The following is a 19,332-nucleotide window of genomic DNA, read 5'->3' on the forward strand; positions in this document are numbered from 1 at the left end:
GCATTTTGTGGCTGTTCTTGCAGATTTCCATCTGTAGATGATGAATTCAGATCAATTCGATACTATTTCACATCTTTTTGCTCCCGTTTTGCTATTGATGAGGTTGTTCATTGGTTTTGCGTCCATTTTCATCCCCTGTTTTGCTCTTTTGTGTCTTTTTGCAGACATTTCACATGTGTGCTGCAGTTGCATCGTTTTATATTTCTTTTTGTTTGTGTTCCTCTTTTGCCTCATTATGGAAACTGAAATAATAATTTCTGGAAACTGAACAATTTTGCAACTCTGAAATGATTTAAAAAAAATAATTTTGACCTACTTTACCCTCTTTTAGTGATAATTATTAAGAATATATTTTCATTTGTCTCTCTGTGGAAGATTTGGCATTTTCTGTTCCATATTTGACGTCTGTTTTTAATTTAAAATGTTACTGCCATTTTTTTAACGTGTGCCATTTCCCCCCCACACAGTCAAAATGTCTTCTCGTGGACTTTGTTGACCATTTTATTTTTATTATTTATTTCAGCATTTTGTGTCCAATACTTGCATCCCTACCTGTTCATTGTCTTTCCTTCAGTCCTCTTGTGCCTCCTTGTGGACAGTTGTGTCTTGTGTCCCCGTTCAGATCCATGTGGTCATTTAATTTAAGGTGATGCAGGTTAAAGTTTTGTTTTGCCCATTCTTGCTCATTTTAAATATTTTTGAGGCCGTTGTGTTCTTCCATTAAGATCATTTTACATGTTTTGTTATGTTGTTTTTGCAGTTGTTTAGTCATTTTTCAATAGTTCTTCACCTGGAACCATGAAGCATCCTGATACATCTATCTGGGAATTTGATGTGTCTTCTTTTGTCTCTTTGTGTTCAGTTTACATTTTTTTTCACCTCAATTTGATATTTTTAAATCTTTGTGTGATCACCTTCAACCTCCCTGTGGACTCGTACCACTTTCAAGTCATTTTGTGCGTATTTGTTGTCATTGGTGTAATTTACTTCTGTCTGAGGTCTAATTTTATACTTTATTCCAGTTTTATTTTACTACTTTTCAAATTAGGATTTTTTTTAAAAAGTCATTTATGTCTCTTTCTGGTAATTTGGGAGTCTTTGTGCCAGTTGTAGATCATTATCTGTCACTGTACTGACCGGTGAGTCCTGGAATGCACCGCTGTGTGTTGGCCTGCAGGAGGCGCTGTGGTTTAAACTTTGATTTCCTCTCATGTTCAGACTGAAAAACTCTTTTTAAAAAACTGTTTCAGATCAGCTTTAACTGCCAGACAGCTGTTAGTGATGTTTCAGAGCTGTTATGTCCTGGTTGTAGTCTGCGTTTGGACCAGATCAATACTGGTTTCCATCGATTTCAAAGCAAAATTTCAATTGAAATAAATTAAAATGCATCCAATTGTATTGAATGGTTATGGGTTGATTCCAGACCAGTTTGATTACTGGATTTGACAGATTTTTTTTTTTTGCAGCATTTACTCTTGGCTTTGGACCCGATGTCGACTGACGAGTCGAGTCGTCTCACAGTTAAAAACCTTCTTTTCTCTTCAGCTTCAACGCGCAGGCCCAACTTTTCTGGAGCTGTCGGCGTGCCGGCCCTTTAAGAGAGTTCAGTCAGAGGGATCTGGCAGGACACACACACACACACACACACACACACACACACACACACACACACACACACACACACACACACACACAACACACACACACACACACACCACACACACACACAGACTTTAGTGTGTTCAAGTGCTTCCAAAATAAATCAGGTCATTTTTTTAAGTATTCATAAAAAAAAAAAGAAATGTATTCATGAAAAACGATCAATAGTTTGTACTGAATTTAGACGCAGGGGGATTTTTGAATACCAAACAAATATTTTATAAATATTTAAATTTAATTTAGGTCTAAATACAATAAATCTCAGAAATGTAAGTTTAGTCAAAATATTTTTCCAATTTTTGTTAATTCATTTAATCAGAAATCCAAAAATTTCAATGTAAAAAAAAAATCTTATTTATAAGAAAAGGGAAAAATGCTGTAATATATTTCGAAAATATAAAACTGTTTGAACATATTTATAAAGAAAGAAAGCAAAAAGCTTTAATCACAAAATATGATCAATTATATTAATTCATTCAAAACAAGGTTTTTATTTTTCTGACAGAATGTTATTAAATCCTAAAATTATAAAGTAAATACATATATTGATAAATTAATAAAAAAAAACGAATGAAAAAAACAAATAGCTTTATTTTGATAATAAAATCATTTCTAATTAAAATTGCTTTTAAAAATATATTTTACGAATTTACTGAAATAAAAACAGTACTTTTTGGTTCTTTCTAATTTTATGTACTCAAAACATAAAACACCTTAATAGCTTATAAAAGAGAAAAATATTAAAAAACCATTTCCAGACAATAAAAAACCAACACAGTTTATTTTTCTCTGGTTTATTACAGGAGGCGTTTGTTTTATATACAGAGACATGAATCTGCAAAATACTAAAAGTATTTCAACTCAAAGTACTAAAAGTATATTTATAGATATATATTTATATGTGTTCATATCATAATATAGTAGTTACTGTCTCTAAAACACTGGGGTCGTTGGGTCGGGGGTCACTGAGGCACGGCTTTATGCTTCCTTCACGCCCAAGTTTCAAGTTTGTTCCCTGGAGGAGAGTTTGGGTTCGGAACGTTTGTGCCCTTTGAGATGGAAAATGAAAAGAATCCGTCTCCATCCTCAAGCCTGAAAGAAAGAAAGAAATCCTCTCCAAAACTCTGGGTTCGTCCTCAAATCCTGCAGTTCTGGTGAAGATTAAAGGTGTTTGGTGGGAGGGGCTATTATGGGGGGGGCGGAGCGTGGACTGAAGTGGCGGTTGGTGTGAAAATGAGTTCTATTGCATTTCTCACTCTGGAACAGACGTGTTGATGATGATGATGGAAGAAACCATTGGGGGGGGGGGGGGGCTCAGAGGAAACAAAGTGGATTCACAAGAAATGTTCCTTCTATAGAAAAAAAAAAAAAAATCTTGAAGAGCTCTGTTTTGTGCTCAGTTCAGGCCAGAATCAGGTTCAGATTCACCCTCAGAGAAAACCCGCCTCCACCTGGTGGTGACACCTGGAACTGCAACACTACTGAAAAACAGGTTAACGACCAGTAGAGGATTTTCAAACAGCTTCATGTTGACTCCACTTGTGCAGGACTGTAAATGACATATATTCTCATTCATACGTTTTCAAGTAAGTATTTTAAATATCTGATCTTTAAATTATTGCATAACAGTGATTTTATCTTTGATAACCACTTTATAAATACCTTTACTGAATTATTTACTTTGTGCTCAGTTAAAACCAAAATTAAAGGTTTATATTCACTTACTTCTGACAAAAATATTAATTTTATGACAGTTTACAGACAAAAAAGTGAGAGAAAAACACTTGGTGGTCAAACCTGGTACTGCAACATGATTTAGAGCAAAGTTAACCAGAACTAGATTGTTGTTTAAAAAAAGTACATGTTTGATTTTTAAATGTAAGCTAACGGGTGACAAAAATCAACTAAAAGTCAACATGAAGGATAAAATTGATTTTTTTGTTCTGAATCTGAAGCTCAACATTCTCTTCAATCAAAAATAGAAATACTTTTTATAACTGAGCAGCTCCTGGGACACCTAGAGGAGACTTGTGGAACTGCAACATATGGCTTATGTAAGCGCCAAGCTGCAGATATTTCCATTATTTTTTAAATATCATAAATGATTAAGAAAACAAGAAAAATTTAACAACATTAAGTCCGAAGCTTATTGTCTGATGTCTGAAAGTATTTTGAAATTAATATTACAATTGGTTGAAAACTACAACTGTTTCTAAAACTCATGTCAAACTGTGTTGAAAACAAATCTGATTTAAAATGAATCGAAAGGTGGTTTGAAACTGGTTCAAACCCAATTTAAGAACAGGCCTTAGACTGGTTCACAGCCAGCAAAAAAATGATTTAGAATTGGTTTAAATTTGGTTTGGTCCAAAAGTAGAAAGGAGTCTCAAAAAACAACAAAAATAAAAAAAACTTTTCGATAGTTTAAAACTAACAAGCAACTGATCTAAATCCATCTGGAACCAGGTTGAAAACAGGTTTTAGATGAGTCTAAAAGTCATGCAGAACTGGTTCAAATCCAGATCAGTGTGAATGTGGAAAGTGGTCTGACTGTTGAAAGCTGAAGCTGGCAGCATTAAAATCTGTAGAACTGGAGGAGTGTGAGTTCTGCGAACTCCTCCTCACCTCGAGCATCGGTCCAGGAAAGACGTCACATTCAGGCTGTTTCTGATGGATATGTGAGATGTGCTTTTGATTATTGATGAACACGTCCTCAAAGCATACAAAAAAAAAAAATCTTTCTGACAGAAAGATTGATTAAAAAAAAAAAGAAGGTCCAATATGCACGAGAAAGAAGTCACTGAATGTGTTTGCATTGTTCAATTGCTTTATTTGTACTTTGATAAATCACACAGTGGGGGGTGGGGGGGTCAGACAGTGTGGTTAGAATGAGGGGTAAAATAAACAGTGGTGAATGAAGATGGATGAAGGCGGGGCGGGGAAACCTTATCATTATTATTATTATTATTATTAGGAAAAACAGATTCATCCAACAGCCTGGAAAACTGTCAAGTCTTCACCCAGCTGGTCATGAGCAGTGGAGCAGTGGGGGGAGTCGGGGGTTCGGGTGGGGGGGGAGTAGCAGGCACACTCTGGGTCTATTGCTACTGAAAACAGCCCTTCAGCACAACTGCAACCTGAAATACGCCTCGCAGCAGAGTTCAGCAGTAGTATTTACCTAGTTTATATGGTTTTCTATTCTCAATAGAATCTAGTAGAAATAGAGTCAGACCGGTGCCAGGAACGTTGAGTTTGTTTGTTTTTTTTTCTCCTTTTGTTTCCTTTAAAATTGAGTCTACTAAAGCGTTTATTAGCAAAGATCCCTCGGGTGACCACGACAAGAGAGACGGAGAGAGAGGAGAGCGAGAGAGAAATAGAGAGAGAGAGAGAGGGAGAGATTGGAGATATTAAGCAGACTGTACACTTGTTGACACGTCATCTGGATAAAAACGAGCGCTAACACTGTCAGTGCTTCCCCCTGTATCATCGTCGTCGTCATTATTGTCAGTAATGTTATTGTGATCCTCTCCAGCCGCTCGTACAGTGAGAAAGAGCCTCTGTAAATTCAGGCTAAGAATCCACTTCAAAGGTGTCGGCAAGCCGTTATTGCTTGACGCGTTTTTTTTTTTTTGTCTTTTTTTTTTTAAACGTTTCTCTGTGCAAAAAAGATAAAAGTGGCGCTCCACCCGGGCTTCTCCTCTCTTTCTTAAAGCCAACACGTGCAAAAAAAACAACAACAAAATAAAATACCAATAAAAACAATAAGTAAGGCAATCCACCAGAAAACGATGTCAATCAATGGATGAGTTATAAATAAATAAATAAAACTGGTGCAGAAACGGCTTCCTTTCAAACTCTGACATCATCGGAAAAGTAAAAATGTTCCCGTTAAAATCTCGTCGGTGTGCTGAGTGTCTGTAGAAAACATCCTCCGCTTTACTGTCCACGATCAAAAAAAAAAAAAAAAAAAAAAAAAACCCTCAGAAACACGATCGACCAATCAGAATGCAGAATGTTTACCGTCACGTCTGAATAAAACACTTCGGCAAGCAGACGTAAAAAAGACGTGGAGAAATGTTGGGTGTGTCAGAAAACCTTCACGCTCTGCAGTGACAGGCTACTTGTCCTGTTGAACATGGTCTAACTTCCTTTGTCTGGATGAAAGAGCGACCAAGTTAAAACAGGACAAGTTCTAAACTGGTCGGAAACCAGTTTGACACGAATCTGAAATTAATTTAAAGTAGAATAATAGTCTAAAGTGGTTTCACAAACCAAAACAGGCCGAAAGCAGGTCTGAAAGTAGTCTGAACCAGATCAAAACCAGTCCGACTGGTGGTCAACTCATTCAGAACCAGTCAAACGTCTGGAAACCAAGTCTAGAACAAATGTGAAATTGGACCAAATCCAGACCCTTGTTGGTGGTTTGGCTCGACCCTCCAGTCTCCACATGCATTCCGAAGGTTTTAGTGACACCCTAAGAAAAGTCAAACACCCCAGTGGTCGACCAGCTCTCTCGGTTTCTCGCGGTGGGAAACGGGATGAAACCTCGGCGCTGACGTGCTGAGCTGATTGTCACACTCCGATCTGACTCCGGAGCCGACGGAGGGTTCAGCTGGTGATCTGTCCAAGAGTCCACACTGGAGGGATGTCCTGCACACACTTCTCTGGTGATTCAGTGAAAACCAAACACATCGAGGCAATTCTGGTTCCCACTGTTTGACTTATGCTGGTTGAATCGCACTGTTCTTTTTTTTTTTTTTTTTAAACCAAACTCAACATTTCATCCTCAAACCAAATCTATATTGACACATTGGAATTAAAGAAAACTGAAAGAAGTTGGCCATAAATACAAAAATATGGTACGGGCAAATATTGCATGGTGCTATTAGAGCACAGCAGAAAGCTGTGTGAGTCAAGTACCAAGAAACTTTAGGTTCTCCAGCTTCAGCTACAACCTGAAGGTCTTTAATGCAGAGGTTTGGACCAGAACTGGTTCAGGAAACTCTAATCACATGATTAGCATCCAATGCAGTAAAATAGAACAATACTATTGTCATTATTGTTGGAAGATAAAGACTAGTTCAAAACCGTGTTCAGTTGGTGAATATTTGGGTTTTCTGGCTTTACAGTGACCACATGGCAGCACCCTCTGCTGGTGGGGAACAGCTCGACCGATATGTCACTTTCAGTTCCACAGTAACAGATGTTACGGTCCTTACTTTCAAACTTGGAACTGAATTAGAGGGAGTTTTAAAATGTCCGAATGTTCTGATGCAGCAGAACTTTATGTTTAGTCTGGTTGGAACCTTTTTGACAAATCACCCGCTGACCAACAAACTGACTGACGCCACGACGATCAGCACCCGGAGCGAAAACAGACGTTCCCAAGACTTCGGGACGCCGTAGAAAATCTCATTGTGCCACTTGTTTAGGTTTTGGTGTTATCGTAAAGTTTCTCAGAGGAAAAAAAAAAAATATAGAAGCGTCCTGAAGCTCTTGACGTGTTTCCGGTCCGGGACGTAAAGTGACGGCACGTGTAAACTCAAAAGTGCAAAAAAGAAAACTAATAATAATTAAAAAAACAAAAAAACAAACAAACATAGAAGTCACACTTTTCAGGGTTCTTCTTTTGCTAACTGCATCCTATCGTCTGGTCTGTCACGTGGTCGTTCAGCCACTTTCTCAAAGCTCGCGCCGCTCCGAAGGTCAAGAGAGAGAGAGGGAGAGAGAGAGAGAGAGAGAAGCCTTTAAAGTTTTTTCTTCAACTTACTCTAAAAAATATAAAAAATAGTAATAATTGTACCGCTATTAAAAGACTGGTAACATCAACAACGTTATACTTTGACTACGAAACATCTTTTTTTCTTATTTTAGTTTGAATGTCATTATTCGCCCTCCTCTCTGGAGTCTCGAAGCGCCACCGCGAATCCCGCTTACAGCCAGCATACTCTGAGATTATTGATCGATGATGGGAAGGCACGAAGCCCCCCCCAGCCAATAAATGATGGATACATCTGTGATATAGTCTCCTGTCTGCATCCGAGGTCTGAGGTCAGTCTCTGTTTCAGACTCTGGGCTCGGAGAGGCAGCCTGGAGTCTCCTGGAGTCTCCACAGGAAACAGAGATTAACATTAAAGGTAGTAAATATGTGGATTTGTTTGCTCCGGAGTTCTTCATAGCTTCTTCCTGCCGCCGCCCTGGTGCTCCTCAGCTATGGTACATTCAGTGAACGCTGATCAACAAGCTCAATCCCAAACGAGAAAGTCCTCATTGGCTCCTCTGTGTTTCAGTACTACGGAACCGCCTCTTCGTCAATTTTATCGGCCGCGGACTGTAACTGTTCACTCAGCTCGCTGCCGGCAGTGTCATTGGCCGTTTCCGTCTTGGCGGCGAGCGGGTGAAAGACCTCCGACGTGGCTCGCGTCACGCTGTCGTAGGAGGGCGGGGACGAGGTGGAGGAAATAGTTTCCGAGCGCTCCATCCCCAGAAGGCTGGAGCCGTAGTTCTCCCTCATCATGGCGGCGATCAGGCCTTCTTTCTCTGGAGCGCCCTCGCCAAATACGGGCTCCCCGCCGCCTTCCGCCGCCCTCCTCAGCGTCGCTCGTGACGTGTCTGGGCGTGGTGATCTGGCGGTACATGTAGGAGGCAGCCTTCATCTGCCGCCTCACCAGGTGTCTCCGGTAGCACCTCTGGATGACGGTGGCGGAGACCTCCTCCTGTTTGCGCCTCAGAGTGGTGGTGATGGGCTCGTAGGAGATCTTGGACGGGTTGGCCATCATGAACTTCTCCTCCATCTGCTGCTTGAGGGCGTCCATCTCGCCCGACTCGCCCAGGACGCGCTTGGTGAAGGCGAAGAGGATGTCCAGGCAGTGGATTTTGTCGCCGCTGACCATTGGCAGGTCCATGGATATCAGTTTGATCTTGTTGGGCTTGGCGATACGCAGCGGCTCCAGCAGCGAGTCGGCGAAGTCGGACAGTTTGGCGTACTCGATGAACTGCGTGGCCTCGGGGTCAAACTTCTCCCACACCTCGTAGAACATCTCGAAGTCGTCCTCGCTTAGCGGCTCGGTGCTCTCCTCCGTGGCCACGCTGAAGTTCTCCAGAATGATGGCGATGTACATGTTGACCACGATGAGGAAGGAGATGATGATGTAGGTGACGAAGAAGGTGATGCCCACCGACGGGTTCCCGCAGTTGCCCCTGACGGTGGTGCCGGTGTGCGGGATGTTGGGGTTACACTCCTCGGGGGAGTTGTTGAGGATGGGGCTGAGCAGGCTGTCCCACCCGGCCGAGGTGGTGATCTGGAACAGGCAGATCATGCTGTTCCCGAACGTCTCGAAGTTGAACATGTCGTCGATCCCCGCCTGGCGCTTCACGTAGGCGAAGTTCGCCATGCCGAATATGGCGTAGATGAACATGACGAGGAACAGGAGGAGTCCGATGTTGAAGAGGGCCGGGAGGGACATCATGAGGGCAAACAGTAACGTCCGGATGCCCTTGGCGCCCCTGATGAGACGCAGAATACGTCCAATGCGAGCCAATCGGATCACTCGGAAGAGCGTGGGCGAAACAAAGTACTTCTCAATGATGTCAGCGAGCACGATCCCTGAAATCACAGGAAAAGAACATGTAAGTATTCACTTAATGAGATGGTCAGAGGCTGAGCTAATCATCAGTATCAACAACAGATTTGGGAATTTGCTTAAAAAATATGGTCGGGGTACTGCAACAACAGGGTAATGTTGTCATGTAGATGGACACCCAGAACACAAAGAAAGTTTTGTGTTTTCAATGAAATCATTTAGTCAACACATTTACACATATATACACTGGGAAGAGAGACAACTAGACAACAGGTAAGACTTCCTGATGAGACAGAATCAAGTGAAAAAAATACAACATGAGAAAAAAATTCAAGAGAATGTAGTAAGGTGGGAGCTTAAGGAAACACAAACCAATGAAACACATAACATAGAAAGATGAGATTTTAATGCCAAGTTTTTTTTTTCCTCACTGCCTTATTAAAACAATGAGAAAGCAGGTTCATCCTTAAAGAAGCACATTCTCAATGTCATCTGCTGCGGTTCTGAACAACCTCTTCACCAGGATTTTTCATCCGGAATCGATTAGCCGAAGACTGTTAGATTTTCTTTTATTCGCCGACATCCCTGCAAATTACATCATCTAAAAGCTCTCAGTTTGGATATTTCAGTCTTTATGTGGCAGCTCTGCTGCGATTACAACCTGAGTGATTGGTTCTGGAGGGCCCAAGACGCCTCGCTGCCCCCAACGGCCAGTCAAACACTGTAACTCATCCCTGCTTTCCTTGTTATCCAGGAATGATAAACCTGGAGAGGAGCAGGCCTGTCACTGCACACACACACACACACGCATACAGACACACACACACACACACACACACACACACACACACACACACACACACACACACACACACACACACACACACACACACACACACACACACACACACTTCTATCTTTCATCCGTCTCTGTACTGAGTTATAGGCGATGGAAGGGATGAGCGGGGGGGAGTTGAGAAGGAATCACCGTCACGTCGTACATCACCCCCCTTCCACCCTGACATCTCTGTCTCTCTCACACACACACACACACACACACACACACACACACACACCACACACACACACACACACACACACACACACACGGTGAGCAGCTGATGTAACAGGTCAATCATGTTTGATTTGTCTCCAGGGACCGCCCTCTGGCAGCTCTGATTGCCGCTGTTACCTTCACCTCCCCCGGGCAGCCTCGTCTGAGCGTGTGCGCACACACACCACACACACACACACACACGACACGCACTTAATTACACACACACACACACTTGCCCAATCTTGTCAGCTAACAGGAGCAGCAGTGCACACAAAATACGAACACTGATAGCTAATTACCTGCTTAGGTTGCTGTGGTGTGTGTGTGTGTGTGTGTGTGTGTGTGTGTGTGTGTGTGTGTGTGTGATACTGTAATATGAGCACACAGGACCTTGGTACAGGATAAACATGAAGGCCACCCGGATGGTCACCATGTTGACAGATAACTGTCAGCCTGACAGGTCATTGTTTAACACACACCACACACACACACCACACACACACACAATAAAGAATGCCAATAAATAAATTCAAACTTCAACTCGGGACCAAATTTAAAATCTTCAGAGTAAAGTTTGAATATTGAAGGAAAAAAAAGCCAAATTTTTGAGGATCACGTTAAAATACAAAAAAAAAAAAACAAAAAACCCCGAAAGCCACAAAAATAATTACAAGCCACCATGAAAAGGTTAAAGAAAACAAGCTCTCATTTTATTTCATTTGCATTCCAGTGATTTTTGAAAAAGGTCCAACCTGGAGGCTGAAAACAGATAAATAAGGCGAAACAGCTGTAAGGAAAAGGAAAAAAAAAAGAATAAAGGAGGGGGATAATTGTGTAAAGAAAAAAAATGAAGAGGGAATGAAAATCCAAAGAAAAAGAGGAAAATGAAAAACAAGAAAAAGGGGGGAAATTCTGAAAAGAAAAAAAAAGCAAAAAGCGGAAAAGCAAAAGAAGCAAAAGAACCAGAGTTCACTTCAGGGACCTTCTGGAAAAGTCTGTTTCCTTTATCCATGTCGGAAATCTCCCCTAAACTCTGATCCAGATCAAACAAGCGAACACTGGCCCCTTCAAACCGCGGGTCTCGGCTCCTTTACAGGCAGACTTTGCAGTCGCTGTAGCATGAGGCAGTGACGTGGAGCGCAATGCATTTTTTGGTAGCAAAACAAAAGTGCAGTGTGAAAACAACCAAACCAAATGAAGGTGTGAAAGTTATATACACTATAGTATGATCAATGGGACGACATGGACAGACCGCCAAGTTGGATATTTACTACGGTTACTCTCAACTCTAAAACTACCAAGTCCAGGGCAATATGGACTGGGACCAGGACCAGGACCAGGGGAATATGGACTAGGGCCAGGAGAAAATGGACTGGGAACCAGGACCAGGGCGGGCCAGGACCAGGACCAGGAGAACATGGATTGGGACCAGGACCAAGTTCAGGGGAATCTGGACATGGAGTCATGGCTCTGAAGGAAAACATTGTTACTGTCCATCTACTGATCATGTGCAGAAGAACCATTTACTGTGGCACATGCAATAGCAGCCGATTTCACAAGGACACAGAGCCTGAACATTTCCACAAAGTTCCATTTTCGCCCATTTACACGGCAGTTGGCGCTCAGTGATTCCATCTTGAGAGCTGTTTTCAATGACTCTGAGTTACTGTGTAAACAAACACACAAAATGTAATGAAACTTGAAAACGTTGCCGTGTAAACCCGGATTTGGAGTCTTGTGGCCTAACGCTTCGTTCTTCTTGATGAAACTTGACACAAATCGACAGAAGCTTCTCAGCTGAGCAATTGTAAAACTCACCGACGATGGAGAGGATGACGACTACGAAGTCGAAGATGTTCCAGCCCACGGTGAAGAAGTAGCAGCGGAGCGCCATGATCTTGATGAGGCACTCTGCGGTGAAGACCACGATGAAGGCCAGGTTGATGTTGTTGAGGATGTACTCCATCTGGGGCGACTGCTCGTCCGTCTCCACCATCATGGTGATCATGTTGAGCAGGATCAGCACCATGATGATGATGTCGAAGGCCTGCTTCCCCACCAGGTCGAAGAAAAAGCCCTGCAGAGGGTTCTGGATGCAGCAGACAGGAAGTGGTTATAGACTGGACCCACCGAGCGCCAGAACTAAGAGTTAGCTGACAACACTTTAGCTAACAATCAGCAGCTAACAGGTAGCATCACTTTGTTTCTCAAATAAAATGATCTAAATAGACTTCTTTCTCTCTGACCGCTAGGGGGTACCATATACTTGGCCTTCCTTTCTCAGTAATATGAAATGACAGGTGCTGAGTGAGGTACCAGCGGTCTGGGGATGGGTTTCTGGGGTTTCTTGGAGCCCAGCTTCTTCATGGCGTTGTAGTACTTCTTTTGCTCCTCCGTCATGAAGATGTCCTGTCCTCCTAAGTAAACAAAGAACATATCCGTTATTCGGGAGTGAACTCGACAGCACATCACTCAGGAGCAAGTAGTTTGTGGTTTCTGGTGTGTTGGGAACTTTCATGAACTCAGTATATTTAGCATGACAACATGTTTAGCATAGCAGCATGTTAAGCATAGCGACATGCTTAGCATGGCAGCATATTTAGCAGGACATGTTTGGCATAGCAACATGTTTAACATGGCAGTCTATTTAGCATAGCAGCATGTTCAGCGAAGTAGCATGTATAGAATAGAATGCCATCATTGTCATTAAACATATAGAATGAATTTGAAAGCATGGTCAAATTTTTGACTTAGGAACATTTTTAACATGGAAGTATTGTAAATAAGCATGTGTAGCATTTAGCATGTTTAGCATATAACACTGAGCTGCTTGTCCTGTGGTTTGGTTCTAATGATGGGATGGGCATTCAGCATGTAGCATGCTTAGCGGTTAGCCTGATTAGCATGTAGCGCTGTCCCGCGGTGTTGGTTCTTGCGACTGTGGATGTGGTTCTTATCTTTCTCTTCTGCTGGTTGAAGTTGTCGATGATGACGCCGATGAAGAGGTTGAGGGTGAAGAAGGAGCCGAATATGATGAAGATGACGAAGTACAGGTACATGTAGAGATTAATCTCTTTGATGGGCTGCTCCTCCACCTGTGGTTCATCAAAAAAACATGTATGATCAACTTTATTTAAACTTCAGCTGGTTTGATGACAACACTATATCATTTCACATGAATAGTTATTAGATTTCATTAGATTTCAACAGCTGTCTGACTGGATTATTTCAATCCACTCTGGGGTTTTTAGTCTCAAGTTCCAAGTTTCTGTCATGTTTTGCAGATTTTATTTGTTTCATTTCAACCAAAAGGTGGAAAAATTCCTTATTTTCTTCTTTTACTTACAGCTCGGGAGTCCACCGCTGCGTACATGATGTCCATCCAGCCTTTGAAGGTTGCCTTGGAAACACACACACAGACACACACACACACACACACACACACACACATCAGGTGAGATTGGTGTTGACAAAAAGTGGAAACTTGATTTTATCTTTTTTCTTTTTAAACCGCAGCATGAAGCATTCAAACGTGCGTGCACACGTGCGTGTGTGCATGTTGATCATGCCGGAGAACAAACCCGACCTCTGCTGATTTAAGTTAATCTGGTTTTCACATCATTTTTTTGTTACTATGCAACAGTTTGTTCCAGCAGTCGATCTGATTGGACGAGAGACTTCCCATGTGTGTCAGTGGGACCAGAGTCAGTGTGTGTTGCAGCTGATAACTAGTCCTCACGGACTAGATTAAGATTTTCACTGGTTTAAGAACTACGGGAGGGTTTTGGGGGGGTTGTGATACCCTGGATCTCGGGGTACGTGGCTGGAGCGCTGGCCTGGGGCGGGTAGCCGCCCATGTGGGCTGGTTCTTCTGGGTATGGTCATGGCCCTCTGCCTGAATGGGGGCGGGCTCTTGGGCTCTGGGCTCGGCCTGCCGGTCTTGGCTCCCGAGGGCCCAGGTCCCATGGAAGCCGGAGGTCCGCCCCGGGCCTTCCTCCGCCCTCTTCTGGACCGGTGTTTGGACGTCTGCCTGGGGGAGCGGCTTGGATCTGGGCTCTAGGATGGCCGCCGGTTGTCTGGGCACTGAGGGCCTCTGTGGCCTGCTTCTGGTCTTCTCCAGGGGTCAGAGGTCAAATATGCATGATAATTGTCACATTTGCATGATTACAGCTGATCTTTAGTCACACTTCATAATATGCATGTGGACTTGTCACCTTGTTTTCTTGTGGTGGGTTGGACTAATGGTGATCTGCAGTAGGCCTCTCCTGATGCTCTGGTGTAATTTCAAACCGGGATTCTCAGTTTGCACGCCCCAGTTCACTACCAGCTATGTTCTCCAACAAAAGTCTGTAGGATGTAGGATGCCCTCTGTCATATCTTTAGTTAGTCAGCCGCTCGTCTGGAGTGTCGATACTAATTAAAAGACCGTCATATCTTTGCACTCTCTTCCTTCTCTTCACTCTTTTTGTTGTTGTTGTTGTTGTTGTTGTTGTTTGCTTGTCTGTTCACTTGTTTGTTTGTTTCACTGTCTGTCTCTTTACCTCTCTTTCTGTCCCCTTGTCAAGTCCAGCAATATCATGTATCAGTACTCAAAATAAATAAAACTGGAATTTGGCACTCAGAGAGCGCAGACCTCCGCCACAGCTCAAATCAGTCACCAACAACAATAAGAACACCATATATAATAAAAAAACATTTTATTTCTCCCCAACACAAACAATGTCTGGGAGAAAGCTGTTTGTTGCATGTTCATATCTCAGTGAGTTTCCTCACAGTGACTGACACTCCAGAATCCCCCTATCTTTGGTCTGTTCTGGATCCTGGTATCCGGAACACTTCCGTGATCTGGATCAGCAGCTGATATCTCTTAGAGTCATTGAAGAACTTACACTGTAATTTTTTGCTAAGCCCCCTTGTCATTTATTGTTGAGTTACTGCCCAACTACAGGCCCGCTGACAGCTTTGCCTGGGCCCGGGACAACTTACTGTTAGTTGGGCCCAGTCCCGACTGTCTGACCGGGGGGGTCTAGTTCAGACTAGTTCAGATGTGGTTTTGGACTAATTAAAGAGTAGTTTGGAATTTGTCCTAAATTAGCTCACAGTTGGTTTTACAACTAATTCAAAACTCGCTTTAAAAGAGTTAGATTATTTTCTATTTGTCTTTATAGAGAGTGTCTTAGAAACACTCTTGGCTGGTTCCAAAATAATTTTGGGCAAGTTGAGCAAGTTTTGATTTGATCAGACTAATTTATAGTTGGTTTCATAGCAGTTCAGGACTAGTTTTAGAGTAGCTTGAGGTTTTTTTTTTTTTTTTGTAAGATGAGTTCATGGCTGATTCAAAACAGGCTAAGTGTATTTTTCAGACTAGATTTTGGCTGTCTTTGAACTGCTTCAAGACTGGTTTAGGATGGTTTGGATTCAGGCTGGACTTGACTCATTAAAGAATGATTTATGACAAGTATGTTCCGGACTAGTTTCATTCTGGCTTTCAACAATTGTAGATTTGCTTTGAAAATAGTTTGAAACTGGTTTTGGACTAGTTCTGAGTTAGTTTGTAGGCTAGTTCAGGAATGCTTTTGGGCTAGTGAACAACTGGTTGAGGACTAGTTTGAATTTCTTAAGACAGGTTATAGACTTGCTTTTCGAGTGCCTTCAATTTTTTAGACTTCTTCATGATGAGTTCAGAAACTAGTTGAGCCTGTTTTTCCATCTGGGTTCAAACTAGGCAAGACTGGTTTGGGTCAGAATTGGCTGATTTTCGGGCTGGATTCTGACTATTTTGGAAGATGAGTGTGATTTAGGACTTCTTCATTATAGGCTCTTGACAATTTAAGGGCTGGCTTGTGATTTGTTTACAAGTGGATTTTGACTAGTTAAAAACTGGTTAGGGACTAGTTCAGTGTTGGTTCTAGACTAGTTTGGGGCTGGTTGTTTACAAGTGGGTTTTCAGTAGTTGAAGATTGGTTTGGGACTAGTTCAGAGTTGGGTCTAGACTAGTTAGGGCTCTTTGTTCACAAGTGGATTTTGACTAGTTAATGCTGGTTTGGGGACTAGTTCAGTGTTGGGTTGAGACTAGCTTAGGACTGATTTTTTAATTTGGTTTTAGCTGATTATACCTAGTTAAAGACTGGTCTAACACTAGTTCAGTGTTGGTTTTAGGCTTTTAAACTAGTTCAAGTATGGTTATAGCCTCTGTATGAAGTATTTACAACATTCTGTTTTCGACTGGTTCTGAACTGGATTTCAGGTTCCTGACGGGTCTTGGTCAAGCTCTGATGGTTTCAACAGCAGATAATTTGGTGGATAGACTATAACCCTTTCCTAAACTGTGTAGTTTGGAGCAGCTTTTATTTAAAAACTACCTGTGTGATGAATCAACTCCAGTTTTTCTGTGTTTGTTGACTTTATATCCTGTTGACCCTCAGGAGTCATTTGAACACACAGAGTCCTCCATGTTCCTGTATTCGACATTTCATTCCCAAGCTGCTGTGAGTTTTTCTGCGTCCATGTAACCATGGCAACGCTCCGAGAGGATTTTTTCTTTTTTTTTTTTTGAATGAAGGAGCGATGTGTCCTTTTAAAGACTTCCTTCCTCCACGGGAGGAGAAGGGAGCTGAAGGGAGCTGAAGGGAGGAGAGGGGAGAGGGAGGCGAACACTTGGATGTGAGTGGGTGTCAACAGTCCGTCACTCAGACCTGAAATCAGCCTGTCGCCACGGGTTACCACCTGTTATTATTATGGTCTGTCAGGGGCGAGCGAGAGGGGGCCCACGCTGTAAAAGATGACAGTCTGACAGATGTAAAAACTCCTGTACAAAGTCTCCGGAGAGCTTTTATTTATAGTTATAATTTAATGTTACATCATCCAGTGAAAGGCTTATGAAACCTGCTTTTTCACTGTTTCTGAAAGAAACCTGAAGGGACATTTCCACCAAAAAAAAAGAAAAAAAAAGGACAACCAAGAGAGGTCGAGCTGTTCTGCCATATACCAGCGATGCACGGATACCGATAACAGTATGAAGTACTCGTGAAAAATCTCCGACACAACAAGGCGAGTATTACTTGATACCATGCGTCAGCAACAGTCGCCCGCAGGTACGCAAGAGAAGAAGAGCGACGTCAGCTGTTTGGAGATTCTTTAAATATGAATGAGACAGGTAAACGTAAGACAGACAGGAAATTATACTCTGCCAAAACATCGAGGGGGCAAAAGCTAGTTGATCCAACAGCAGCAGCTTTATAAGGAGACATGTTCGGACCAGCAGAGTTCACTCCATGTCAGGAGGATTTCACCCCGAGCCGTCCTACATGCTACATGCTACAGAGTTCCGGGGCTCACAGATCAGCGATAAAGTGTGACAGAGTTTAATAGTTTAGTGACTCGACTGCAATGAACTCAAATTCCTGCATCTCAACATTGCTGCTGTCATATTTACTGTGACCACCAGGGGGGCAGTCTCTGCTTTTGTTTTCCGTAACTTCATTAACTAAAAATATTGAAACTTTCTGATTCTCTGTATTATATTTACCTATTTACGTTGCTGCTGTCATCAAGGAAGCCAATTATTTATTATTATTCTACTGTTATGCACTTAAACTCCTTTTTCTCAACGTTTCTGATGCAAGACTGATGTGAGCGGCTGTTTGCCTTGTCATTTTCCAGCATTTATCATTATAATTTTTAAAAATCTTCATTTATTGATTTTTGACACAAAAAACTTAAGGCTTTTTGTTTTTAGTAGGATTATTTTGTATGACATAAAACATAATGATGCAGGCTTTTTAATGATCTTTCATGTTTATAGTTTTTTTTCAAATAATTTTTTTAAACCTTTATTATTTCAAGTTGTAATAAATAAGGCATTTACAATGATATAATTAAAATTATTCCAATTTGTCACATGTGATTGAAGAAGCATTCATTTTAAACAATCTTCCTCCTCCATCAACAATGTGTCAGTTCAAACAGAGTTAAGGAGTGTAGTACTTCAGTGGGCGGGGCTAGATGTCAGTACTTCCTGGTTCCTGAGCCAATCAGATGTGAATTCCCGAGGTTGTCAAACAGCATTCTGTATTTTCTGTCTGCAATACTGGCGCGATGCCCCTGAACAGTCTAAACTCGATAGGGAGGAGTGAGTACGTTATGTGACATAATGTTACTTATTGCACCTTTAATGCCTTTTCTCTTTTTAAATCACATTATAATTCCATTATTATTTATTGTTATATTAATATTAGCATGCTATTCAATCTATCTACTGTAAAGAACACTTTGCAGGCTGCTCCAGAAAACATAATTTAAAGTAATAACATCCCTTTATTTCAATAAATGTCATAAACTAAACCAAAAAGTTTTTTTTTTTTTTTAATTATGAATCGCCAGAACGTCTGCAGGTTTAAGGTTTTACTTGAGACACTTTTTAGGTTTGATTCTCATTTTCCTGTCGTTCTGTTCCAAGTTTTAAAATAACCTGTTGTTGCCGTGCAGCTCAGAAGCGTCACTTCTTTACTCTTTGCAGTGTGCAGCTATTTCCAGATGCTAATGGATGGGTTGCCGCGCCGACCGGCCAAACAAATGTGCCGAGCGGCTCGTTGCCGTGGCGACGGCAACACCGGCAACTTCTCCGGCTCTTCGGCAGCGGCGTGCCGACCCGCCGCGGCGATTCCATCCGTCCCTCTAATTCTGCATTCCTCCTCCTCCTGCTCTCGTCTCATCATCTTCACCCCTCCGTCCTCCTCTCCATCCCTCCATCCATCCCTCCTCCTCGCTCTTTCTTTACTTCTGTTTCCGCCTTCATTTTCATACTCTTCATGCACTTTCCCTCCCACTTGGCTGGAGTCGCTCTAAAAATAAGACCTCTCAGACGCTGATGATTGGAGGCTCTCAGGACTCCCGCGGTGGGCGACGGAGAGCAGAACGAGAGGCAGAGCGAGAGGAGGAAGGCTAGGAAGAGGAGGAGAAGTGGAGCCGCGGCCACCGTAATGGTCTTTTTTGTTCATGTTGTGTTTAATAACAGCCGATGGAGGGAGGGAG

General features: G+C 42.2%; 1 protein-coding gene and 1 pseudogene across 1 annotated transcript; both read right to left on the reverse strand.

The window, feature by feature from the left end:
- Positions 1 to 7,951: 7,951 nt before the first annotated feature.
- On the reverse strand, positions 7,952 to 13,724 carry LOC115394693 (sodium channel protein type 5 subunit alpha-like). Its single transcript, XM_030100049.1, has 6 exons — positions 13,646 to 13,724; positions 13,257 to 13,394; positions 12,616 to 12,720; positions 12,118 to 12,388; positions 8,243 to 9,265; positions 7,952 to 8,199 (listed from the first exon to the last, which is right to left on the reverse strand). The coding sequence occupies exons 1-6, from the start codon at positions 13,679 to 13,681 to the stop codon at positions 7,952 to 7,954; spliced, it is 1,821 nt and encodes a 606-aa protein (XP_029955909.1). The 5' UTR covers positions 13,682 to 13,724.
- Positions 13,725 to 14,070: 346 nt separating this feature from the next.
- Positions 14,071 to 19,332, reverse strand: part of LOC115394695 (aspartyl/asparaginyl beta-hydroxylase-like) — a 17,224-nt pseudogene continuing 11,962 nt past the window's right edge.

Source organism: Salarias fasciatus, chromosome 9, assembly GCF_902148845.1.
Source record: "Salarias fasciatus chromosome 9, fSalaFa1.1, whole genome shotgun sequence".
Taxonomy (NCBI): Eukaryota; Metazoa; Chordata; class Actinopteri; order Blenniiformes; family Blenniidae; genus Salarias; species Salarias fasciatus.

Excerpts from the sequence above, each read along its gene's own strand:
- LOC115394693 (XM_030100049.1), bottom strand. The coding sequence starts at position 13,681 with ATGGACATCATGTACGCAGCGGTGGACTCCCGAGCT. Across the intron at positions 12,721-13,256 it reads TCAACCAGCAGAAGAGAAAG|TTAGGAGGACAGGACATCTT; the intron begins ATAAGAACCACA and ends TTCTTTGTTTAC. Across the intron at positions 8,200-8,242 it reads GAGCGACGCTGAGGAGGGCG|AGAAAGAAGGCCTGATCGCC; the intron begins GCGGAAGGCGGC and ends AGGGCGCTCCAG.